At 38.4% G+C, this 26,568-nt stretch overlaps 1 protein-coding gene across 6 annotated transcripts in view; it reads left to right on the top strand.

Annotated features, from left to right (window-relative positions):
- The first annotated feature begins 2,329 nt into the window (after nt 1–2,329).
- LDB3 (LIM domain binding 3) overlaps nt 2,330–26,568 on the top strand; it is a 123,223-nt gene continuing 98,984 nt past the window's right edge. For all 6 annotated transcript variants that reach the window (XM_063339154.1, XM_063339155.1, XM_063339152.1 and 3 more), the window contains exons 1-2: nt 2,330–2,437; nt 2,532–2,657. In XM_063339154.1, the coding sequence (XP_063195224.1) occupies nt 2,565–2,657 (93 nt within the window). In that variant the 5' untranslated portion in view covers nt 2,330–2,437; nt 2,532–2,564. The remainder of the gene's footprint in view (nt 2,438–2,531; nt 2,658–26,568) is intronic.

The raw sequence follows: 26,568 nt of genomic DNA, 5'->3' as shown, positions 1-26,568 counted from the left end.
TAAGGGGAATGTTGGCCAGGACACTGGCATATCCTCTACACTTTCTTTTTAAAAGTGCTAAGCTATGCTGAATGTTCATGCAGACCCAGACAGAAACCAAAGGAGTAGGAACAAGTGATCTCAGTTTAACATTTCATTCAAATGACAGTGCCCCTAATGAGATTACCACTTTAGTTTCCTAGCGCACCACTCAGCCTCAAAAGATCTCACAGACACTTTCAGATGTCCTAAACTGATAAGCAAATGGCATGTTACACATGTGAAAGTAGGATAGAAGCATATAGTTCTTGATTAAGCAGCCCAGGAGTATCCCTGTTTCTTAATGCTTAGCTCTGTTCAGCTTGATGACTGTGTAGTTTTATTCTGTTCTGGGTTTTGTTTCCCTCCCCCCACCCCCCCCTCCCCCCACCCCTTTTTTTTAACAAATGACTGAAGATTTAAGTATAGGAAGATAATAGGAAGAATTCACAGTCTGTAAAAACATGACCTCTCTTCTAATACTTTTTTCTGTCATACTGTCTCTACTAGTGAAGCAATGATTTGCCATGTTTATCTTACTCCTGGTTTTATTCCATTCTCCTGAACCCTTGAAATGGAGCCAAGAAAGGGCATTAAAAAACAACAGCGAATTCCTAGAAAAAGGAAAGGAATACTGCAATGGGAATTTACCTTCAATCATCTGTGTCTGCATTTTAAAAAATAAATAAATAAAAATAACCAGTACCAGCCTTTGGAAAGAGAACTACTGGATAAACTGGCAGGCCTGAAAACTCTGCTGTTTGAAGTGCAACAAGTTAGTTTTGTCTTCCCTCAAAGTAATCATCCAAGCACCACTGGTTGTGGCCTCATACAGGCTAGGTTCCAAATGCTGTTAATGTAAATGTGTCCTCAAGGTATTTGTGAGACATCAGAAACGTGTTTTCTTTTCAAGCTGTATGTTGCTATCTGCACTGATTTTGCTTTGGGCCAGTTCTACTGGCTGAGTGCAACTTCCACTCAAATCCCTGTGAATTTCTGTGGTTTAATTTGGACCTCTGACTAAAAAATACAGTTATGTGGTTGTCTAGTGTCTATGCGGAGCATAATTATTCCCTTGTACAAATGTTTTTTTGCCACTGTGAATACTAAACAAACACTTCTATTGCCTCATGGTTTTGAAAAATTATTGACCGTCTCCTCAGAAAAAGACTGGGGCCCCGGTAGTGTTTGCTCTCTGCTGTTTCACCACCAGTTTTTCTGTCAACGTTTTATGGTACGTGTATGGTCAGAGCAACCTATTATCAGTGTTCAAACTCAGCTACATCACTCTAGTGCATTATGTGGTTTGGGTTGTCTTTTTGGTTATCAGGGTAAAACTGATGCTTTGTTTGGTTTTTTTCACCTTAACATAATGGAAATTTCTTTGTAACTGGTGGGTAAAGGTAGGGATGCTGTGGAGATACAGTAGAGTGCTTCTGGAGGTCCTGCACATATGAATGACTCGAAAGTGGTGAGCATTATTTAATGTTTATAGCTCTATCCTGAGAGCAGAAACTTCTTGTTTATGTCTGTAGTTCTGCCAACAGCTTCTCCCCTTCCCTCATGTTCTCTGTATTTTACCTATTCCCGATCTAAGGCAGAAATGCTCTCCAGTGTTACTGAACAAATGTTATAAAGTTTTATGGAATGCCTAACAGCTGGAATATAAGCTATGAAAAATCAAGTAATGAACTAAGGAAGCAGTTAGCTAGGTATTTGTATTCTTAGCCTTCTACTTAAGTGTCATGCCTTTAGAAGACCTGTATTGAAATAATGAGACAGGTATGTAGTGTAACTGTGCTTTTGCCATGGAAATTAAATAACCCATAACACCTATCTGCGTTCAAAGAGAATAAATTCTAATTTTACCCTGAGAAAGCAAGGGCTGTGGAATCCACAGCCAAACATTAAGTTGTAGGGGGGTTTTGTGATGCTAAATGCATGTAGTGTATACTTTTTTCAGTTTAACAAACCAATGCGAAAGAAGGTAAACGCTCTTTTTTGGAGCCTTTCCTGCTACATATGGAAAAATCTATGTAAAAAGAACTTGTTTGTAGTACATTATATATCACAGTGCAATAAATGGATGTTCTGAAGCAGAAGTTACAAATGGCTGTGCAGTTGTTAACAGATTAGTAAAGAGATTTGGGTCTTTGGGATTTTAGCATGGGATTTTGTTTGCTTGTTTTATTAAAAAATATGTTTTGCCCATAAAATAACTGAGCATGAAGAGGGGCTTGAGAAGCCTAGAAAGATCTGTCCCCTTCCCTGGGGGCTATATTAGACCTCTGAGTCATGAAGTATTTGCATAGTAGGTGTCTGGTTGCAAACCTTTTATGGTCCCCACTCAGCTGGGATATCAGCATCTGCATTATAGCTCCCATCTATTCTTAGGTGATATCCCAGCAGGACTGAACAGGCAAGGCAGAAAGAGAATTGCTTTCATTATATAAAACTCTTCCCATTCTGTTTTCTGACACTTTCTTTGTCTACCCCATCCTTCTGTTCTGTAGTGCCACCTTGTTGCTTTGTGAAAGAGATACAAAATGGCTTACAGCGTGACTCTGAATGGACCTGGACCCTGGGGTTTCCGGCTGCAAGGGGGCAAGGACTTCAACATGCCCTTGACTATCTCCAGAGTAAGTGAGCAAAAAAACTTTGTTGATCTTGTTTAGGTTGGAAAATAGCAGTAAACCAGTCATATGTACACTCTGACTTGGCCTAGTGAAATAGAGGATCTTTGCAGGTAGGTCTGAAAAGAGAATGTAATGTGGACTTTAAATATACCAGTTCAAGGTACAGCCTGGCATTGATGATGCCTTAGGAAGACAGTCCTGGTTAGTATCTTTTTAAGAATGACAATACTGTCTCTCTTAAATAAGCTTCCACTTCTATTTTGTACAGTGTTGTCTCTTTTTCTGCTGATAGGGACCTCACTGGTACTGTCTGTTTGGGGGAAGGGAGTAGAACAACTATGAATGGGAATATAAAATTATGTTTCTAGAAAATAAACGTGTAAATGCTTGTAAGTTCATGAAGTTTAGGTGTTAAAACTGGACAAAGATAGGGATACACATCCCCTCTTTTGGGGGGGAGCAATAATGGGATGAAAATTAAACATGTCGAGCAGAAGACTCAATAATGCTTAAAATACAGTCTTAAATTATGCAGAAGGTTTCCATTTGCAACTGACAAACAGCATGTTATTTAATAATTAATTACCTGGTATATCTGTCAATTACAGATTAGCCCATTTATTTCCTAGCCATCTTTTTGGTTTTTTTTTTCCTAAAAGCAATATTTTAAGGTGTTGCAGTAGAGTGCTCTTATTACCTAAATTAGCTTAGTTTCTTAAAAGTTTTTAACATTGTACCGTTTTCAGGAAATTTGTGTTTCCCTTTCCTACCCTTAACAAACTAGATAGTTCCGTGTAACTTCTGGTTTGGGAGCTCTGCTTTCTACTACCTCTTGAAGCTCCCCCCTCCTTTTTTTGGGTTCCCCCCCCCCCTTTTTTCTTTCTGACAGTCTCAAATCTGTTCCAGAATGTTCAGATCTTTTCAGAGACATCTTGGTTCCACCAGTCACCTGCAGAAGGCTTATTTTGCAGTGCGATGACAAGAGATGTTACTTATATAACAGTGTTTAAAAGGAATACCAGCCTGATTTAATCAGACAAACAAATAGTAGGCAAACAATAGGTCTGCTCCACTGCAAAAAAAAAAAAAAAAGCCACCTAAACTATTTTAAAAACTGGTTGGTTTTTTTTGTAATGAAAACATATGGTCTGTTAACTTGTGGGTACCAAATTGATATCCCTGCAATAATCATGATTCAAAGTCACCAGTGAGCTTCTGAAATCTTAACTATGCTATTTCATATTCATACTGTAAAGCTCTGTATTATTTGATCTCCCTTATTCTTATGCACAATATTCCTTTCACTGAAGATAAAGCCTTATTTACTGTAATACTAAGTCCTGTGATGATGAGAGGAACTTTTCATAACCCCTTTTGCAGAAGCAGCATAGTAATTGCAAAGAAGGCTGTTCTGTCAGTGTTATTAAAAATGAAAATGCAAAAAAATAACAAAAACACCACCCCTGCCCACAAAAATAAATTCACATAATAAATTTGTACTAATTTCACTATGGTAAATAGTTTTGGTATTTCTTTCCTTATTCCACCCAAGGTAAGTACAGAGGTGCCAACATATTTTTGTAGGCATTTTCATGACACTTTGCAGCCCGCACTGTATGGTGTTGATTATTTTTTTTATAAGTAATTCAGTCATACCTGGAGGTTGTCAGTCAAGGGCTGGGGCTGTGGCACTTCCATTGTTTATGTCACAACCAGAAATGAAAAACCAGTTGTTTCCCAAAGAATCCATTGTCTCAGATTATAATCTCTTGAAGAATACTCAATATGCCCAAAGGCTATATGATTCTCATGGGGCTTTGGAGACCATATGATGAGCAGGAGTGAATCTGCAATGGCTGCATTCCCAGAGGTGTGGAGGAATTACCTCTTCACACAGCTGGCTGCATTTCCAGCAGTAGAAGTGTCAGTAAGCACTGTTAAGTGTTTTGACCTCTTCTCCAGTGAGGCCCAGCTTTCACTTGGGAGCATTGCTTTGGGATAGGGTTGGATTTTGTAGCCTGTCTTAGAGGGGAAAAGCAGGTATGCAGAAATGAATGTAGCCTCTTTCAGGGGGAGCTGGAGTAGGAATGCCTACTGGTTGTGATATTTTTTTAATTGGAACACAGTGTAATATGTGTCTTGATGATAATATTCTTAAAGTCTATTTTTTCTTTAGCATCTTTCACATAAGTGTATCTTCAAACAGATCAGATATTTCCCTTAATCGGCAATTTGCAGTCATAAGTAAGTTGAGCTGTGAACTTAGCCATAATTGCGACCTTACCATGGGGGAAAAGGAAAGCTGTACTTACATTTTCAACATATCCTTGGCGGGGAGTGGGAGAGGGAAGATAACTGTGAGGAAAATCCCCTTCTTGTGAAGGGCACACAGCTCTAAATGTTGCCAGTGGATGCCATGCACTTATCTATGGGCTGGTTTTGATCTATAGCTGCCCTGAGGTGGGATTAGACCTATGTGCAAGAGGAGTCCTAAACCCCAAACACTTCAAATTAGAGGGTCTTATAATTGCTTTTAATACCAGATGCGCTGCGGCCCTTTTGCCTAGATACGCATAGTATCCCTCTCTGCAGGCAGATAGGGTTTACATGAAGACACGCTCATTATGCTCAAACTGCCCCCAAGCAATAAGACTGCTTGTGAGAGAACAAAAGATTCATCCTTTTTCATGGAGGCTCTGTGCTCTTCTGTCATGTAGCAAGTCATGCCATGAGAGAGTTGCCTCTGAGCTCCTGAGAAAGATGACGGCAACAGTCTACCATGCCGGGATTGTTCATCCCATCTATAGTCTTATGCCTGCATGTTTGCGAGGACCTTCCTGAAAAGGAGAAGCTAGTATTGTGCCAGTATGAAGCTAGCCCATACCTAGAACTAAAGTGGGCACCCTAGACTTAGAAACTAGAGCTGTGGATTAGCTGTCTGTTGACCTGCACTCTGTCAGCCAGCCCCATGCAATTGACACTCAGCTTGCACTTCTCCACCTGAGAAACAGGGGAGAAAACCTGAAGGACTTTGAAGCCTACTGACAAAAGCACAATGCAAGATTGTGGCATTGCTAATGCTTCTATTCAGGAAAATGCTCTTAAAACAGTGAGCAAGAAAGGGAATTAAGTCAGAGCCGTTTGGCACAATGGTTCAGTTTTAAAGTACTCCTTAAAATGCTGACTGAGACGTATTTCCTTCCCTTCAGGTATGTCCAGGTGATCAGCTCACTGCTGAATAGTCAGCAGCATATGACACAAGAGTCACAGTCAGTCAGCTGGGTGATAGGTGTTCCCCCGAAATGGATTGTTCTGCCTATCTGTTCTTTATCTAAAAATAAGTGCCTGACTAACATAGGAGGGTAGGGACAGGAAAAGAGGAGACAAAGACAAGTGGAGAAGAGTTAAGGTCACTCTATAGATTTCCCACTCTAACAATGGCATTAGAAAATAATCTGGGAAGACTTTAAAAATATTTTTTGAGTCCCCACCCTGCAGACCATCCTACCCTCCAGAACAAATTCTGTCATGAGGTGTCATGGGTGGGTAGCAGAGGTAGGAAAACAGTATTGACAGACTCTTAGTAAAGCTGAGCATCTGTCAGTCCTACTGAAATGAATGAGACTTGCAAGTTGTTGGCAGTGCTAAGAGCTGTCACCAGTGGTGTGATCATATGCATAAATCTGGTCTTTCTGAACTGACGTGGGCAGCAAAGCAGGTTATTTTCTCCTACTGCTTGCATGAACTGTCTGGAAGCAAGCAGAATTCATTAATTTTATAGACCTAATCCTCTGTAAAGAAGGCTTTTAGGCATAGTTAATTATCTAAGTGCCGTGCTGCGCTGCCATGTTACCTAAGATGGTATGATTGTACATGGGTGGACGCAATAGCAGAGCCTCTTCATATATTTGTGAATGATTATTGCTGAACAGCAAGCTTTTTCTAGTGAGACAGACTGGCTTGCAGGTGATGCAATGAGCTGAAAGGTATGCAAAAATTATCATCATCTGAGATGGCGTAAGTATTATCCAGAACAGCACAGTAACACTTGACTGGTATATTTACTCTGGGATTATCCATACAGTTTTGTGTTTCCTAATAGAGGGTTTTTTAATGTTTCCTGTGTTCCAAATCAAAAACGAGATCCTGAAGCTGAAGGAGACAGTGCTTAAACAAAACTGTTAGAGAACTACTTTGGCTTTATTCTATTAAGTGAGGAAGAAGTTGAAATCTGGTGATGACATAAGCGCAGTGAGGGGAAATGGCAGACACTAATAAAAAAAATTAAATTCGCTGAATCTGTATACTTACTCTGATACAAGCAGCCTGAAACAGTTCTTTGGGGGGGCAAACCCCCCCCCGTTCTAGCATTTCTCAGTCCATGTCTCTGGAGGAGCAGGAAGGCTTTTCTCACATATGTTGGACTCTTTCCTTTACCATCATCTTTTCCTGATTACTTTGTGTCTCTCCTCTATCCCTACCATACATATGTCAATCTCTCCGTGCGACTGCATTTCCTTTAGAGGAGCTATGTGAGAGTATTAATTTCCTGTTGGCCTTATTGCATATGGGATATCAGTGCCTTACAACAGGCAAGTGATGGGCAAAGGGAGTCCCTCTTAGCTTCTTTTCTTCTATTCTTGAAGGCAGGGAAATCTCAGATTATCTGGGTCAGGCATTATGATTTTGCAGCTGTCATTTGGATGGCCATGTGGTGCTGTACATAAATTGTAATCAGAAGAGTGAAGTGTACCTGTATTGACTGAACTGAAGAAACTTAACAAGTTCCCTTGAAATGCTGACTCCACGTCACCTGTTAGCATCCATCTCTGGTGAAGCAAACTGCTGAGTAGCTGTCCTACAGCTACAACTGCAACTGAGAGGGTTTTTTTCATCTCCAAGTGTTAAGTCCCCCACAATACTAGAAGCCATAATCTGCTTAATTTGCAGATCGCTCCTTGAGCAACAGAGTCACCCCATCCAAAGTTATAGCAACCTGAATTTTATTACATGCCGCCATTTGTTATATGTACTGTATGTGTCAGTATCATGAGAGAATGCTAGTTACTTTAGATGGTATCTGTCATGGTTTCAAACTAATTTGCAAGCTGATTCTGGTATGCTTACAGCCACAGTTATCAGAAACATTTGCATTTCTGTGAGCCTGAACCCTGCGAGTATTTGATTTTGGTATTGTTTATTTGAGCTGTTCCCAGTAGTCAGCATCTACACTGTAAGTGACAGTTCAATATATAGGCCATTTGTATGATATGGTTGCATCTCTCATCAAACACAAGTGGCACGTGTATGTTGGATAAGGAGGGAAGGAGCAAATTCTCTAGTTGCATTCTTTTAAAATAATAGTTATTGTGCCAGAGAGAGAGATGGGTTCTGGGGCCTGGGGATCAGAACATTCCTGGATACTGGGGATGACTCAAGTCTCTGCTCTGAATACAGCAGAACAGGTTTAAACTTGGCTGTGCAGGTCTAAAATGTCTAAGAGGTAAGACATTAGCTATTCTGAGAGAAGCAACATTCCTTGTCTTGATCAAAAACACTGTATCAGGTCTGAGGAGTAATATGAATGGATGTTTCACCTAAGCTGCTAACACTTCAGGACAAGGTTTGAGTTCAACAAATACCTGTTTTTTGTAATACAAAGCAGTTCCAGCACAATATGTACTCTTTTTCCTTTCTGGTTAAACAATCGTGGTATACGAAGCATTTATTTTCTTTCCTTGCAGAAAACATTCTGAAAAATCCATGCGGCTTGTGGTTGTATCTTTAAACTCAGGATTTTGAGGGGAAGAGTCCTTTTATTATTATTTTTATTTAAATCTTAGCATCATAATGCAATGTGATTTGAATGCATGTACTGTACTCGACCAAATAACTTTCAGGAAGGATATGGAGCTAACTACAGCTCTTGGTCAAATTATTTCTCCTTGGTCAAATTACTTCTCATCAAGTACACACTTGGAACTGAAAGGCAGCCTCTCTTATCTGTTTGTATGATTAAAGTAATCACTAAATACTAAGCTCACTGCTGAAGGCCAGAGGTAAATAAAGGAGTATTATGTACTCTGCACAGTATCTGTGCAGACATCATGCATAGCTCTATTGAAGATTCTGTTTCTCAATTCTGTCCGTGTTTTGAATTTCAGGAGAAATATTTAGCCCTGTCAGAATCTGGGCCAGATTAATACGAATAATGGACTATAATAGCTGAGGTACTGGCTTAAATGATGATATATCATGAAACCTGCTGCTCTGACTATTCCAACACATAATACATAACCAGTGGGTTTGAAGCCTTTTATTTCATCTGCTAAATGCAGCTTTTCTCTTTGGGGTGTGATTGCATCTGAATCATCAATGCTCATGTGGCATTATTCGTGAAAAGGGCTCAGTATATGAAATAATTGGGCTGAATGGCATCTGTGCAACTACCAACTCAGTTATAAATACTGTCAGGATTTCTTGGTGATAGCTTTACTACTTATGCCAAAAACCCCCACTCCATAGTGACTTTGCAGCTTTCCTGCAAAAGGGAGGGTAACATAACCCTTCCCTTGAACAGGAGGCAGTGTTGACTGAGAAACTGAGAAGTTCACAAGTGGGGATAACCATAGTTACTGTGTCTTCATGGAGGAGGAGGAGAAGGTTTCTTAACCTAAGGAAACAGGTCCACAACTCAAATGAGTTATGTTAATTTTTTTCTTGTTTTAATTTTTAACAATGTTCCCTGGCAACTGGATATTCTGGTCTGACAAACTGCTCAGACTTTGACCTAGAGTTTATTTAGTTGAGAATATAGTTGATGTAGTATTTCAGGAAGGCCTCAGATTTACTTAATTATGGTAAAGTTAATAATTTTGCAGATCCTTTAGAACTAGTAAACACTGCAGGAGGTAACCATTAAATTATGAATTTAAAGCTGGTGAACCGTTAGTGCTTTATAATTAAAATGCACAATAAGTTTTTTTCAGGTAGAACTTTTTATTAGTCTCTGACATCTGAACTCAGTAAATGGCTGTCTTCATAACACAGTAGATAACCCTGTCATTAGCTCCGTTCTGAACACATTATTGCAAAATGTTCTCCAAGTGGAGAGGAAAGTCTCTTACTTTAGCAAGTGGAACACAAAGAGGGAAATTATCTCTGCAAATACGTTAACATTTTTCTGCAAATACGTTAACATTAACTTTCTATACTAGCAACAGCAGTTCCCATCTGGCCACTCTTATTGTCTAATTAGTAGCATAAAGAGTATGTTATTTTATAACTCTAGAACATGTGGGTATTTAAAAAAACCCAAACAGCTAACCTTCAGTAGCACTCTGAAAGTATCAAAATGGTATACAAAATGCAATGGTCATCTTTATAATCTAGCATTCATAGTGGACTGGAGCTAGCTGAGAAAACAATTTGATATAGTTGATTTTTTTTGTGTGTGTAACTAGAAGTTTCTGCACACAGGTACCTGAGATGCCACCATTTTAATGCATAATATAGCGTTAAATACTGTCTAATATTATACAAGATACTGCTTTTTTTTACTGTGTTTTGTTATAGGAAGAGCTTGATGCTCAATGTGCAGGTAAGTTATTAATCCCCAGTGAAAGATCATGAGGAAGAGGAGAGGAAGGAGGGAATTTTTTGCTGAACATGGTAAAAATTGACACTTGCATGTCTTGAGGAAATAAATTAATTTAAAACAATGTTTGGCAATGTCAGCTATGGTATACTTTGAAATGAATAATGCTAATTGAAAAAGGATGGCTTATACAGCACATTAAAGGGCTGTTGCTTCTGTAGTAGTGTAATTTAAGCCTTAATAAAAAGGTTACCTGAGAGCAAAATCTCAAATAGGCTTTTTCTTACAATTGTCTAAATGTTTAAATCCTAATTTGACAAAAGTATGTTATGATACTTAATAAATGTCACTTCATAAAAAATTTAATTCTTGCCGGTGCAGAGTGAGGACAAAGATGTTAACAAATCTGCTGTTCAGTCACATTCTGTTGACCCATAATTTACATAATATCATACACTTAAAAACAAACAGGTATCACCTGTCAAAATGTGCTGCATAGATGAGGAAAAAAAAAAGATGTATTTTACTTAGCTGTTATCATAAGTTAAGGGCCTAAGTGAAATAAAAGCTTGATCATATGAGCCATCAATGTGAATCTGGCCCTGAAGTTTAGTCCAGCTCTACTGTTGGGTATCCTTTGGGAACAGTCCTAAAAACTTTCATTTGCAGGTCTCCAAAGAGTGTATTTTTTTTTTTTCCCAAAAATGTGAAGCTGCGTTGTTCTGAGAGATTTCAGGAATAAGAGCACCCAGCTCTTATTTATAGGGGGAAGAAAGAACTTTTTTCCACCCCCTGACTTCGAGCATAAGTACTCTGTGTTTTTTGTAATTAGGTACCCTGAAAAAAATTCATTTCCAGCTTACAAATGGCTCCAGATGACATCTTGAACATGCTTCATACAAGGTGACTCCTCTTTTGTTAGCAGTGGCTAGCAGCCATTTTTCCAGAAAGTCAATGAGATCTTGCTCTCCTTTTAGGAAGACGTAATGGGTCAAATGTCTTAAAGGCATGCAAATCCCCTTGCAAGGGTAGAGTTACTTTCTGCACCTCCCACACACGTAGCTGGTGTTGTGATCATCTGTGCCACAGGTGTTCAGTGCCTGAACACTGTGCATAAATAGGTGTTAACCTTTCCCCAAAATCTTTCCAAATACACTTGATTTGTAGCAATGGCAGCTGAGGATTAGGAGGAACTCAGCCTTTCATATGCTCGCACCATATCCCCTCCTTTCCCTTCCTCAGAGTCCAAATTCCAGCTGCTGTGCTATTTTGGCTCCCTCACTTGGTTAGCCATACTTATTAATACACATAAACCCTTATTTTCGTTAAAGGTAACAGGTTTAAGGGCACACATTTACTTTAAACAATTTATGGCTCTTCAGTTTAAAGCCAGCATTAGTGACAATTGGTCTTTGTGGCATGAAGAAAAATAACTGTAAGGCATTATAGTCCTTATTATACCTGGTTGGGGGGCCATGCACACTCTTCAGAAGCCTCTATGGGATTCTCATGCTATATTTAGAGCATCCTGTAACCTAGGAAGCTATTTTGAATTGGAATGAATGCTACATTTACCTCAAGCTTCTGGAATGGGACATGGTATCCAAAACTCCAAAAATACTACATGTAACCCCAGATTCTGGTACGTAGTGCCAAATCAGAATGCTCTGGTATTAGGGTGAATTTGGGCTGCCTTTTCTTGATCCTGGGGGTCACTGGGACCATCCTGCTCTATTTGAGAATGTCAGCATTCTCTCCTTACCTAGTCATAGCTGGTTCAGAAATGGTCAAGGGCAGTTGGTACTATGGCAGGTGTTTAAAAAAGAAATAGGCAGCCAAAACAAGATGTTCTTTTTCATGAGAGCTGGCTAAGATTAACTAGTGTAAGAAATAAATGGATAGTCTTTTGGCTAATTTTTTTACAGGAGTTGCAAAATACAAGTACCCTCCTGACCTACTGTCAAAATTGCTTTCCTGTCCAGAAGATTCTAGTCTCACTTGTTTGCTTAAATTATCTATCAAACTATTCAAGGTTAAACCCTTTTGCCAACTGTATGGGGTGGGGCGGATGAGGATTTTTCTATTATGTGTCTGCTTTGCTTTCTTGATGACAAGAAGTGGTCAAAAGTCTGTAAGTGTCATGGCTTGTTTGAACAACAACAACCCAAACCTATTTGAACAGCAATCTCTTCTCAGTTTAATTGCCTACTGCTCCGTACTGCTTCTTTTCAGTGTAAAAGAAGCAGTACATTTCTAAAATTAAACTACATGTGCTATGTTGGCGTATAGTTGTCAGTAGTTCAGGATGAGTGTGCGGAGTTGTGGGTAGCAGGCTGTTGGAGGTAAGCCCCTGACAGAAAGAGCGAACAGATTATTAGGGTGCCAGAATTGCTTGGCTGTTTCGCCCCTGAGGTGTAGCAAAACTATCCTCTCTTTTGAGGGAGGAACTATCCCACACTTGAGAACTATATGTTGTTGTGGTGGTTGGCTGCAAAGGCAAGTACTGATATTACTGTGGTCTCTGGTCATGTGGGAGACCCCTATGGAGGCTCCTGGCATTCATCCTTGCTCTGTGTGGCATGGTACTCTGCTGTCTCTTCTTTCCATATGCCTGGGATGCTGATGGGGGCTTCCTCCCCTGCCTGCCTTTCCTTGCATTACCCCACATTCTTCCTCATCGGAGTCCACCATCCTTTCTTTGCTCCCAGCTTTCAGTGATGTTTAGATTAAGTGTACTGTGAGTAGAAGACCAGAGATGAACACTGCATTTGGAACATGAAAGTTACAGACCCTTCCACAAGGTGTTACAATTTCTCATAGAGCAGTGAAGGGAAAGACAGCAAGAATTCTCTGATTACATGCATTGCTGTGTTAAATAGTTGTTTTTACCCTAAGTTGGGGAACCCAAGCTGCAACTTACACCAATATAATTTCTGTGTTGAGAATAGAGTATATCTATCTCCACTGAGAATTCCTGTAAGACTTTCCTCCCTTTACAACCGAAACATTCTATGGCTCGCAAAATGATGTTTTGGTCCTGCTCATGAGCAATTCCCTTTTTCTACATTTCTGTGCTGAAGTTTCTGCAGAACTTCACTTCCTCACCCTGCAAAATGCTATTTTAGACTGTAATCTCCAATGTTTTCTCTGAAGAAAATATGCTGAGCATAGATAGGACACATTAATCTTCTTTAAAAAAACAAACAAAAAACCACAAAAAAACCACAAAAACACAACACAAACACTCAACAATCAACAAACAAGCAGATATTGTTTGTGAGCATTTCTGTAAATTCTTCATGGCAAAACACGGGAATATGTGCATCTTTTATAAACCCAGGTTCTATCTTCTGAGGCTAGCATCATTTACTTCATTGAATTTCTAGAAAACTTTCTTTAGCTGGCCTAAAGAAATAGGCAAGTGAGTAAAAGACTTAATAAAAAAAATAAAATCTGCCCTGCAAGATTTTTGTGGAAAATGTGCCCTGTGGAGATGTGCATGTGTGTCCTAAATGTCAATGGAAAGACCTCAATGACTTACATCAAAAAGGTCTGGATCTTCAACTCACACAGATCTAGTATTTCTTTTATACAATATGATAACATTTTTCTAGCTTTGGGAGTCAGAGGTGAATAAAGTCGGGGAAAAACCAAAGGAGAATAAACATTCTTTAAGCTCTAGAGAATTTGTGAATTAATTCACTTTTAATTTCAGGTCAGTTTCATCTAGACCCAATTCTAATTCGTTTCCTAGTAAAAATGGGAAGAGGTCTAAGGATTGATAACTTGCATGAACAGGGTTGCTGTCTGGAAGAATCTGAAGTGAAGAGCCATTGGTTTTTCCCAGTGTGTGTGTGACTTGTCACAGAGGTTATCCCAGCTTGTGGGAACATTCTTTGCAAAAAAAAAAAAAAAAAAAAAAAAAGTGATCATCACTTCCACAATATTGAAGACATATTTGCAATATGATTGACAAGATGAGGAGGTGGTATATCATTTCTTTGAACATCAAGGGACTGGCAGCGAATGAAACCAAAACTAGAACTTAGATGCTTTATTTATCCCTTGAACAGGTGCAGCACAAACAGCTGCAATAAGATCTTTTATACATTCCACCCACGATTCCCTGGAGTTCATGTGTCCTAAAGACAACCTGGAAAGGAGGCAGGACAGTCTTGTACAGTATTGTACTTTATAAGTACAGTGTGAGATGCTGATCCTTCCCATGGGGAAGGAATTCAAAGCTGGACCCAAGTTTCGTGCCACTTGATGATATGGGTAGATGTCTTTTTCTTTTGCCACTCTGAGTGTTTAGCTCAATTACTTAATTTGTAATTTTTTTTGTTCTAATAAAACTATAGTCCAGGAAACAGTACAAAGGAGCAGTTTTAGTATAATGTAACACTTACAATTATTTGCCTTATTAACTGGACATTTTATTAGTTATAACTGAGAAAAGTATTTCTAAAAGGACTTGAAAAGAGTATTACTTTTTGTCTACATTAGGTCTTGATCCTCTTCTGCAGGTTTTGCAGAAATTGGATTGTGTCCCAATATTAAACACATCTCCAAGCTTAGGAGGCTAAGGAAGAGCTCTTGCCATGTAGTTAGTTGATTGCTAAGCTTCTTTGTTCAATGTGTAGATAAAGGGTTTAGGAAGAAACTTTCCTTGTTGGCGTTTAATTTTAGAACATCTACAGTGAATGTTCTGGCCTGGATGCCAGAAGTCCTTAGTTTTCATCTTCCCCTAAAGTATCTGCTCTGGGCTGCTGTCTGAGAGTAATGGCTATCTAGCCCATATATCCACACTAATATGAGACTGTCTTGGGGTATTCTAATGCTGGAGACAGAGGTGTGTAGAAAATACTCTAAAATATTATCTTTTTCCACTGCAGACAACCCAATTTTACAATAACAAAATACAGATCAGGATTCACTAGCAAGAAAAGCCCCCAGATTGCCAAAGTCTCTCTGGAAAAAGGAGAGGGTGCACACCATCTTCCAAAGCTCTTCATATCCTCCCACCGTTGCTGCAATTACATTAATGTGATACTCAGTAAAAATTAGTTTCTTCAGTGTTTCATGAGAGAAAAGCATTTTTCTGGCTAAACTCTAACACCCTACAAGAGCTGATGGTGACCACCTTGAAGAGGTGAAGTTGAAACATCTAATTGCTTCTTAATATTTACTTGAATATTTTCATATATTTATTGAGTAAAGCCATAGTATTAATATATAAGCCATAATAGTAAAAGCTCCAAATCCCTGTATTTATTTCTGTTTTAAAAAACCAAAGGAAAGAAAGGAAATATGAATTGAAGTAAAAGCACACTTGTTTGGTAAGATATCAAATCCTGAGAATAGATGAAGGCAGCGGTGACTTGCAATGTCCTTGCTACATTTTTAGTTGAGCTTAGTTTTACATTTTTGATTGGTACGCAAGGCGTGTTCTCCCCATTTTTGGTCCTGAACGTATACTGCCTGTGACCTGTGTATTTATCATTGGATGCAAGCGGCCTACAGCAAAATCTTTCCTTCTCCTTTTTTGTATGCCTGTGATGAACAGGCACTCTTGATGTATGTATAATAATATATCTATCCTTTCACTGTCATTTGTCACACCATGACTAACATTTTGCTCAATTTATCTTGCTTTACTGCCAGAATAAGTAAAAATCTAGGCTGTTTTGGTAGTATCTTTTTACTTTTTGTCCAGTTTCATTCCTTTAGTGTTCAAGAACATGGAGACTTGGATTTTTCTCTAAACTAGAAGTGCTTTATTTCTTTTTCTTAATCTTTTTGCATGCCTTGCCTAGTTAGACAACAGTTTTGATGGCCGTGGACGTTTTCTTCTTATATGAATTTGCAAAACTTGTCCAGCAGGCTCAGCATCTCTGAACTGAACTTATGGGCACTGCTGTGACACCAAGGACAAATAGCCATTGGTTTCACTGCGACTCTTGGCAATTTCCTCTTTTCCTCTGGTGATTTCTATCACTTTGTATTGCGAATATGTTGCAATGTGACAATTCTCAATTTAATTAGATAACATAACAGAGAGTGCCATGGCCTCGTGTTTAAGGAGAGCTGCCTATAAACTGCACTTAAAAATTGATCGTATGAACCTTAGCCTCTTCTGAGCTTTGAAATACGGCTTTCACTTCCTGTAATGCCTGACACAGTCTTGAAATTTATTGTCTTTTTCCCTTCTATTCTGACCTCTGACCCCTCTAGCTTCTGTTTTTTTATGGCTAATTTTCATTGCAAAGACTAGCGAAAGAGAGACTAGGATAGGTCTTTATTTTTTGATTAAAATATACATTGTCCATTGTTAAAGATGACATGGTATCCTTTTTGCTAGCTTTACTCCAATCCACTCTTATCCTTAGTCTTACCATAAACATAGCTGTTGATATCCTGTAAGTAGAAACTCAAGTTAGAAGTCATGAATGTATGACAAACTGCATGAATACTGGAAATGTAGGCATATATTCCGAGATAGTGAGGTTGTTAGCAAGCTATGTATATAGTAATGGATATTTGGGATGCACGTGGAAATGACTGGTGGTTTTTGCTATCCCCATCTTTCACTATCAAAGCATTTGGCAATATCCCACTAGGACTGGGAGAGTATGTTGAGGTTTAAGTTTGGATTGAGTAATGTCAAGAGAAATGCCAGGGTGAAGTCTGAAAGCCTTCACCCGTACTGTAAGCCTATGTACTGGCATAGGACCATAAGGAAGAAGTTAGAAGCATTGCTTGGCAGCTATCCTTCTATAACAATCCTCCTATTCTAATGACACAAAGTTAATCTATTTTAGTTTAAACAAGGAAGTTGGAAGCTTGGAGAATACACAGTCCTGCTTCCACTTCAGTGCTTGCTCACAGTATTTACATTGGGGTTTAGAACAAAGATGACTTATTTTGTGTTGATATATATGTTATTTTAAATGCGTCCTGATGTGAATAGCAAGAAGGAATGCTCCCTGGTAGGGGTAAAAAAAAAAAAAAACCCAACCTGCCAAAAAAAAAAAAGTAAATTCTCAATTGTGTGAGAAATGATTCGGCCTTTAAAGTAACAAAGCTATTCAAGTCATAAAAGTTTAGGTTTAATGTAATTAAAGAATTATTTTGGTTTTGTATACTTCAGACTGAATACTAAGTCTCTGTGACATGGCCAGTTCCAAATGTCAATTCTCCTCTTTTTTTTTTTTTTTTTTTTTTCTTAGTTTTATCAAAGTATGAAAGTATTGACAGAGTGAGATGCTATTGTTGGCAAGCCTTTGATGGACACTCCTGGAATTTCATTGCAGGAGCCATGACTTCTGTTTTATCTGAAATCTCACTGGCTCTTGATGACAGACAAACTCTGTTTTTAGCATTGCACTGAAGGTCAGGCAAATGACTGGTTTCCAAATAGAGTAACTGAAGATACTGGAACAGATTTATTCCTGGTATAATTCCACTAGTTCTATGAAGTTACAGGGAAAATATATTTGTCAAGAGAGCCTTATGAGTTGAAGGATAATACTCCTATTCTAAATCACTTGTGTATAAAAGGAGGTTGGAAAAAATATAATTTAACGTAAAGTTAAAATTCCTTCTGTAAGAGAAATGCTGTGCTCACTAAGATAAGAGTAATATTTTTAGCTGGTGTAAACCAGCATAACTGCATTAAGGAGGCTGAACACTGTGAATCTAGCTCTAGGTTTTTTTAATCAGAAATGAAGTTGAGGTTTTCTGTCTGTGTATATGTTTTAGGGTTAATCTAGGAAACATATATTCTGCTTAGGCTGCTTTCCCAGTGGCATTTGGGATAATTCCACTATTTTTCACAGATCTTTAATTTTAGCTACAGTTTTGGCATATATAAAGTTGATAAACTATCAAGCAGACTGGTTAGATGTTTCACTTAATTTTTACAAGTTATCTGTGACTTTCATTCATACACAAAGCAATACATTTATTTTGCAGACAGAACAAGAAAAGTCAGTAGTAATTAGTGAAAACGAAAACTAGATACTCTTGTCCCATCACTCAGGTATTAGGAAAGGAATAATCAACATCTTTGTAGAAAGACATTGCAAAGGCCAAGACTACTAGAAGCTGCAAAAAATTTCCTGTAGGAGAAGCTTTGTTGCCCGGATCACAACTACATCGACTGTTTCCAAATCATTGTGAGAAGCGGAGGAGCATATACGCGTGCTTACGGATGCAAGAAGTGTATGTGTGTCAGCAGGGAGGTAAAGCTATGGCTAACAAGAATGGGCTTTTCATCTCCTACTTTGTTAGAGTGAATTGGTCAGGCTAGGTTGGGGACATAGAAAGTCATAGATGCAGAGAGATCCTTTGTTGGTAGAAGCTGTCATCTTCGATGCCACTTTGTGCCTGAAGGACTAAGAGTATATTGATTACTGACATCCTGGGACACTGGGAGTTGGTGCAAAATAAATATTGCAAAATAGATGCAAATATAATTTTTACAGTTCTGTGGCAGAACAACATGTTTTAATACTTTGGTCTTACTTTCACCAAGAGGTTACACTTCAGTCAGCTTTTCCCTTAAAGGTGGCAAAATGCTTCCTTAATGACAGATACCCTGAGGATCATAAAGTACAAACGACTGTTGCCATGACAAGGCAGGATTTCTTCAAATTCAGTTAGCTTTGACTCTAATGCTATACCCCAAAGGCTATGCTTTTCTAAACCATTCACAACATATGCTCTTTTTAAATCCATCAAATGATCCTGCACGCGCTCTATACCCTACGTTCTAATGTCAAAGCAAATCTATGTTCTACTTGCGGCACCTGCTGTGGCACATACTTCAGCTACTTTAGGGTAGTACTAAGCATACCACCATACTTAAAGTCCTGTCAACATAGCTGTGATAAAGACCCTTTGGAAAATGTATAGCTTTACCCTAAAGTAATCATTTATCATAACTCACAAGGGAGAATTAATTGGCATTTAGTACTTGTAATAATTTGGATTAGTGCCCTTCTTGAAACAGGGCCATGTATCTAAGTATGGGCCTCGTATAGAATAGGAGTACTTTCATTTTTAACAAGGCAAATCAACTTCTGTTACAAATAAACTCCATTTAAAAAAAAAAAACCACCTAAGAATCAATATATTAGCAAGTGACATTGCACTGAATACTCTTAAGTCAGACTTTGGAAACATCATTCTGTATTACTAAATACTGAAAATAGTGTCATAGCTTAGATTACAAGTTTATAACAAAAATAGATTAAACTTTTTTCCATTCCTAATATTAACATAGTTCAAATGATGGGTTAACAAAAAGCTATATTATAATATTACTGTCGACTATGGAAATACCTGTGCTGTGGACTGGCAAATACTTTGTCTATGGCTTATGCAAAAACATACACATCCCTCAACCTCTTTGGCATGTTACATATTAGGCCTGGATTTGAGAGTGTGCACTATCTACGTATGGATGGTGTTTCCCAGTTGGTTGTGATATCTATTTCATAAAGCTAGAAAGGAAAACAAAATATTTTTTAAGTGTGGAAAAAAAAGTTACTTTCTTAGTAGTAACTCATGTTTACCTCAGAAGTTCCTGTAGTCATCCTTTCTTCCCACTGACATAAATGTACAAGGCTGAAATCTGAATTCCAAACTCTCCTAAATCCATTATATGTATTTATTTATTTTTTTAACAAATCTTTAATTTCTGTGATTTAGGCTTTAATGCCATTCAAAAGATTGCAAAGATTTTGTGCTCTGAGTGTTCACATACTGGAGCAGAAAAGAACTGTCTGGTACAGAGGAAGTTATGCTACACATTGACTTTGCAAGATGGCAAGTTACGTGTGAGTCTTGCCAGCTCTCTCTTTTGTGAAGTGAGTTTGCTGTGGCCCTAGCCATAGTCATTAGAGAGGGGTTCTCAAATGTAAAGGTGAGATGGACTTAAAAGTTGTTACTTTTGATAAGAAGAGCAGGGAGGTTACTCTTCAGGACAGAAGGAAACGGGGGCGTGAGCACTAGGCTGCCTGCAATCCTTAGTTTTGCTTCCATTCTCATAAACCCACCAAACATTAACATAAAACTGTAGGGGAAATAAAAGAGCTTTTAGAACCATATTGTAAATTAAAGGTATCTTTTACCAAATGTTATTTCAGAAGAAATCATTGATGTTTTTCCTGAGGTGAAATGCAAACTCTGATTTACCACTGCCAGGCACCTATGCAGTCATTTGTGGAGCAGTTAACAGCATTTGCACGGAAGAGAATAACTTCATGCTAAGTAATGGGGAATTGAGACCATAATATTTTTGCTGTGCTAAGGCTTTATTTCTAACGTGTTGACAGACAGGACAGAAAAATAAAATCCCAAGAGACAGAAGTTCTGTGGTCCTCCAAGCAAACAGGATGGAGTCACAGGAGGAATATGCACAATGAGATTAATTTCCTGCATTTCCTCCTTAACTCACTAACTTTCACAACAGCTTGATTCACACCTTACTTGGGGAATGTACTTATAATCACGCTGTTTCAAAAGCTGTTAAATCTTAGAGCAGTTCTGTTCTTTGCCCTTCCGTCTTTAGAAGGATTTAACCACTTTTGATATTCAGACTTTCAGTTCTCCATTCTGGTGGTTTTTTTTTTTCTGAGGGCTGTTTATCAGTGTACCTACTAATACAAGCACAAGACTTTCTAATTACACACTGATAAAGCATAAACCGTGCACGGCCTTCTTATCAGTCTTTACATAAGATGGGCATGACTTTGTGTCATATCTGAGTTGCAGCCAGCAAAAGCTCAGCTTGACAGCCTAGTGCTTTTTCCCTCTGGACTATCGCATTGCACATTCTTACAGGGTCATGCATGATAAAAAAGGATAAGGGGCCTCCAAAGAGACGTGACCGATACCTTATTGTCTGTGGAGCTTTTTACTTCTGCACTATCACTGCAAATCTCTTTACAGAGGCTGCAACAGATGCTAGAATTATTGCCTAGACTACAGGGCAGAGTAGCATAGAGCTTGAAATCCATGCTTTCGTATCAATTCTGCTGGTCTGCGGTATTCACAGAGGACAGCAGTTACATGAGATGATGTTAGGTGTTTTGAAGTGGAGAGTGAAGACAGTGTCTTGTTCTTCTCTGACAGAGATAGAATTTTGTGAAATAAGTTTTCTGTTTTTCTTACATTACAGTTTCGCCTTTTTTCTATTTGTATTTTTATTAGGAACTCATTTTAATATCTGCATGATTCTTTATACCAGTCTTCTGTATCATTTGCCCAAAATACTGCTGGATGTCTTGTTTGTCACTCTGTGAAACACGCTGATGCTTTATTTTCAATACATCTATTACCCTGAGGTACAGGGCCAGGGAAGGTCTGGGCCCCGTTATGCGAAGCAATGTACATACGTGGGACAGAGATGTCAATGCCTCACTGTTTAAAATCAGAGAATTTCCTCAAATTTCTGGTCTCTTAATCGGAGAAGACAGATAGCCAAATTAATCTAAGCTTACATTTACATTTTCTCTGTGTGGTTGACACATACAGCTTTAAAATCAGCTACTGTTTATGCTTAATATTTCCCTCTGCATCCTCGGAAGTCTCTCCAATTTCATAATAAAATTTTGCTAGTAAAATGCTATTTCCAATAGTGAGTCAATATTAAGACCGAATAATAGGAGCCTCTTTCAGGTTCTGACTTTGGATAGTTGTTGAAGAATAGCATCATTATGAAATTGTTGCTTTCTAGATATAGAATAGGAGGTTAATGTCCCCGTGTGTAATAGAAATTACTTTTACTTGAGTGTGTGCTGGACTCCCTGGTATGATCTGGAATTGTGAAGGAGCTCTTTTCTGAGGATTTTATGTAGTACATACACAGGAAATGCAAGCAGATGTCGGAGGACAGATTTCTTTCAGTCCTGGAAACGATACAAAAAGGCAGAGTGGAAGGTCATTCAGAAGAAAATGCCTGTCACCAGCTGAGAGAACCAGATGGACATAATCTGTGGGACTATTTAAGATATGTCTAGCAAAAGTTTGGGAGCATCTTCGGACTTTATTAGGCAGCTACATGTAAAATGCATATGTTGCTCCCATATCATATACATATGTAATCTTACAGTCTTGTAAAGAGCTGTATAATTCTATAAATAGAAGACCCATCCTAGGATAAAAAGAGATTACTAATACAGCTCCATTTGGCATTTCTGTCTGCCCCAGGAATCTCCCCAGCTGCCCAATAACCATCCAAGCATTCTTAATTTTAATTTCCGCTTCTTAGTATCTGAAGTAAAAGCCTCCTGTTGTTAAGTAGGTGCATATTCACTTTGAGAAATGTTTTCTGCTGCCACTGCAGTTGGCATAGTCTTGATGTGGAGAACATCAAAGTTCCATCACTGACAGTTTTTAAATGTTTTTTCTGTAAACATGATTCATGAGACTAAGCAATGTTATTGAACAAGATGCTGTGAGAGAAGGAAGCACATAAAAAAAAGGGAACAGATGAAAAATAATAAGTAGGGAGGGTGGGAGCCAGTCATCCACTAAGTAACATCCTGATTTAAGATGGTTTAGGGAAACTTGTCCAAGATCAAACTCTGACAACATATTAAACTCCAAAAAGCTTACAGATTTTGTTTGCACGTGGGTGTACAGGTCTGAAAAATATTGCTGTAAATATAACTCTTCCTAGAACAGAGAACTTTCATAATTCCATCAGTCATAATTAGCTAGATCTCAGATTTCTATGTTGATATTAGGGAATACATCAATCTTCTTTAAAGACATCTCCGTTTTATGTCCAAAATGTCACTTTAATTTACCCATTCAAATTTTTGCTTGATGACAAAATAGAGTGATGAAGCTCATTGTCCTGCAGTTTAGTTAATTCCTCATTTGAAATCAAAGTGGAGGGTTAACTTTTTTCTACATGTTCCTTTCATTCCTCATTTGTATCAGGCACATAATGGTTTTACTAGCAGCAGGAATCCCTATTAAAGTAACTGTCATATTTTGTCATCTACACAATTCATTGTTTAGCAATTCATTTGGTGCCAGATGAAGGAAAAAAGACAAACTGGGCATAGAAAGGCAGACCACCTTAGACTTTCTGAAATTCTTTCTTGGTCAAACAACAGCTTTCCTGCTGCCTCGTTGAAACTAATGATTTTGACATGCTTCACTGCAGAAGTTACAGTGTCTAACGCAGCCAAGGAAAACACTGTTAAGCCAAATTCTGAACTTGATTGCATTCCTTCCATCGACTTAAATAGATGTCCTGTGAACATTTATTCCATAACAAAATATGCAATCAGATTATTGTAATTAGTGTATTTACTCTGGAGCAGGAGAGGAAAAGTCCTAATTTGGACATGCAGAATTTTGAAACTGATGTCTAGGTGCGTAGCTCATTACAACCTCTGCTTCCAGTGCTTATGAGAAAAATGTCTGCAGTTACCAAGGACGAATGAAAGATAAAAGTACAGCTTTGAAATGGAAGTGAAGCACCTTGCAGAATAATTCTGTTATGCGTAAGTTACACAGCTTGATGATCCATAAGGGGCCGTGCTCTGAATCAAGGATGAATGAAACTAAGAATCAGAACCACATTCATCTAGATAAAGCCTAGCAGAATATACCAAGCAAACTATTGATGATTTTCATACAAAATTTATGCACCTAACCTTTGTTACCTAAGAGTGTTTATTAGATACGAATGTGTAAGCCATTCTTGAAAATCCATGCTAAGCTCCTAAACCACTGATCATGCTGACAAAGTGGTAGAAATCTTTATGATTCACTGTTACTTTCCTTTCAAGCTTAAATAACTACCTGAAAGAAACAGGATTGTACAGAGGAATGAGATTTGGAGGAGTATATGTAGACAGCATGCTTCAAGGCCCTACCTGAAACATTCTTTTAAAACCTGTGTGCTCTGGAAGAATAATCCTGCCTTGGCTTGGTGCTGCTCACACCAGTAAATGGCGAACACCAAATCTAGATGAGATAAAGCAGGAGAGAAGCAGAGTACCCAAAAAGGAATTGGCAGAAACAGTGCTTCCCAGGTTAACAGGTCAAAGTATCACTAACCAGCAATATCAGTATCACAGGTAAATCTGCATGCTGTGTTTTGCAGGGGCCTTTTGGTTAGACAGAAGGTGTTCGTTCACAATTGATGGTTGCCCGCTTCACTACCTGTAATTAAAACAATGGAGATTTTTCATTGGACCTTCTGGAATGTAATACAAAATAAAGTTGAAGAATTCACGAAGATGGGATACATCTTAGTTAGCATTCCTGGTGCAAACTGAAAGCTTTCTAACCCTGACCTGTTGATGGCCAGGGAAGCAGCTCAGAAGGTGAAAGGTTGTCCACAGTAGCATGTCAGCGGGGTAGGAAATACCGATCAAGCTTGTCTTCCTGCCTTAGTACCTTCTTTCAAGTTCCAGTTACTGGTCATAGTCTTTGCACACTGAAATCCCACTCCACACAAACGCGTGTGCTGGGTGACTCCTCGGGGAATTCAAAACCTGTCATCAGAAACAGATGAGCTAGTCCACAAGGGAGTGCTGCTCTGGGCACATAAGAGATTGGTGGGTGAATGTTGACAAAGAAGGTAATACACCTGGTATTACTGCTGACGAGGGGTCCAAATGTCATCCTTATCACAACAATAACTAAATAAGTTCTTCTGTGAATGTCAAAAAGTTTCTGGTTTTCCTATTGTGGAAGTAGTTCTATTTTTGTAACAGTGAATATTGGGAATATGCTGCTGAGTGGGATGGGTAAGTAAACATGCTTTACCATTTTAGAGAAGTCTAGAGGAGCTGGGAGTTTGAGTAAATAATTTTTCCTCTGCAAAAAAATAAAAACCCAGTAGCTTATCCAAAGGTAATTGAGGCTGCTTGAACTATGCACTCTGCTGAATTAAGAATGATGAGATCACAGGCTCTTGCCTTTATCTGGAATGGAAATTCCCCAGGAACAGCTTTCCTTGTCATGGTTGGGAATTTTTGAGAAAGTTTCAGCCCAAAAGTTGGGCAAAAAAATAGAAGGCATCATGCAATGAAGGTGAGTGGCATTGTTCGGATCTTCAAACACAGGTCAGTTTAAATGAAGAGCCATTCACCATATTCAAATTAATATTAACTATCTGAGGTCATTCATTTCTTAAAGCTCTTTATAAACAACTTGCTTCTAAATCAGCTTATGGCTTCCTAAATTTATGAGACATTCTTGTTAAAACCTTATTTCAGAGCACCCTTCTTGATGTTGCGTTTTCTTAACTTGACAGTATTTTCAGTTGTACCTTTCAGGATGTGTTGGCTCATAAACAATATTGATGTTTAATGAAGACTTTCTGTAAATTTTCAGAGTGTAAGATCTTTGTCTTTTGTGTAATGTTTTGTAAAAGATTTTTACTTTAGATTCTCCCTAGGAAATGGTGCAGGTTGGGAAGGGAAGCTGATGAAGCAGTACTCTGTGGGGAAAGAAGACTGTCAGTCCAGGTTACCTTTGTGTGTAGCACACCTATTGATATGACGACTGATATGACTTTTTTCTGACCAGAAATCAAACAAGCTTTTGAGCCCTAGATTAATGCAGAGGCCACTCTGTCATTGTTGAGTTGGCCTCCTGTTTCATCACAAGCTTCATGGTGGGTAGGGGAGAGAAGTCAAGTAGATAAACTTACGGTCACTGAACCTACCCGTGTTGCATTAGTATTTGAACAAAAATCACTGTCTCTTTCTCAGTAAATGATACTTTTTCCGTCTTATTCATTTTTTTTAATTTTTTTTTTTTGAGTCTGAAACAGCCTTTAGCTACAGGCAGTACTAGTATGTTAAAACGTTTCATTTCTGTTCTGTTATTTCATTTTGTCTGTAAACAGGAAGCCATTCTAAAATCACATAAAAATTGGTTCTTGTAGGGTATGTGGAAAATACTTCAGTATATAGAAAAAAGACAAAAACCACATTTTGAAAACTTTTCAGTTTAATACTGCTACGTGCCCTGAAGCCACTATGAGATGCATGGGAAGGTACTTGGCTACATTTATGCAATAGAGGATTATAAAGCTGATGGATGTAAAATTCACTTAAAGGGATGCTTTTACCTTGAGAAAACCATATATGTCACTGGCTTGTACTTTGTCAAATAAAATCTGGGGGGTTTATTATACTCTGCAAGCTTTAAGTGGGAAATTTTTGAAGATTGCTGTACCCGCCACTACAATGGGTTAAAACACCCAAAACCAGCATTGGTATTGTCATTCTATAGATAAAGTTGAATCCTTATCCTCAGCAATAGCCACATCCCTCC

The sequence above is a fragment of the Chroicocephalus ridibundus genome, chromosome 6 (genome assembly GCF_963924245.1).
Source record: "Chroicocephalus ridibundus chromosome 6, bChrRid1.1, whole genome shotgun sequence".
NCBI classification, from domain to species: domain Eukaryota; kingdom Metazoa; phylum Chordata; class Aves; order Charadriiformes; family Laridae; genus Chroicocephalus; species Chroicocephalus ridibundus.
Note: the sequence above shows the minus strand (reverse complement) of the source record. Positions and strands in the feature narration are given on the sequence as shown.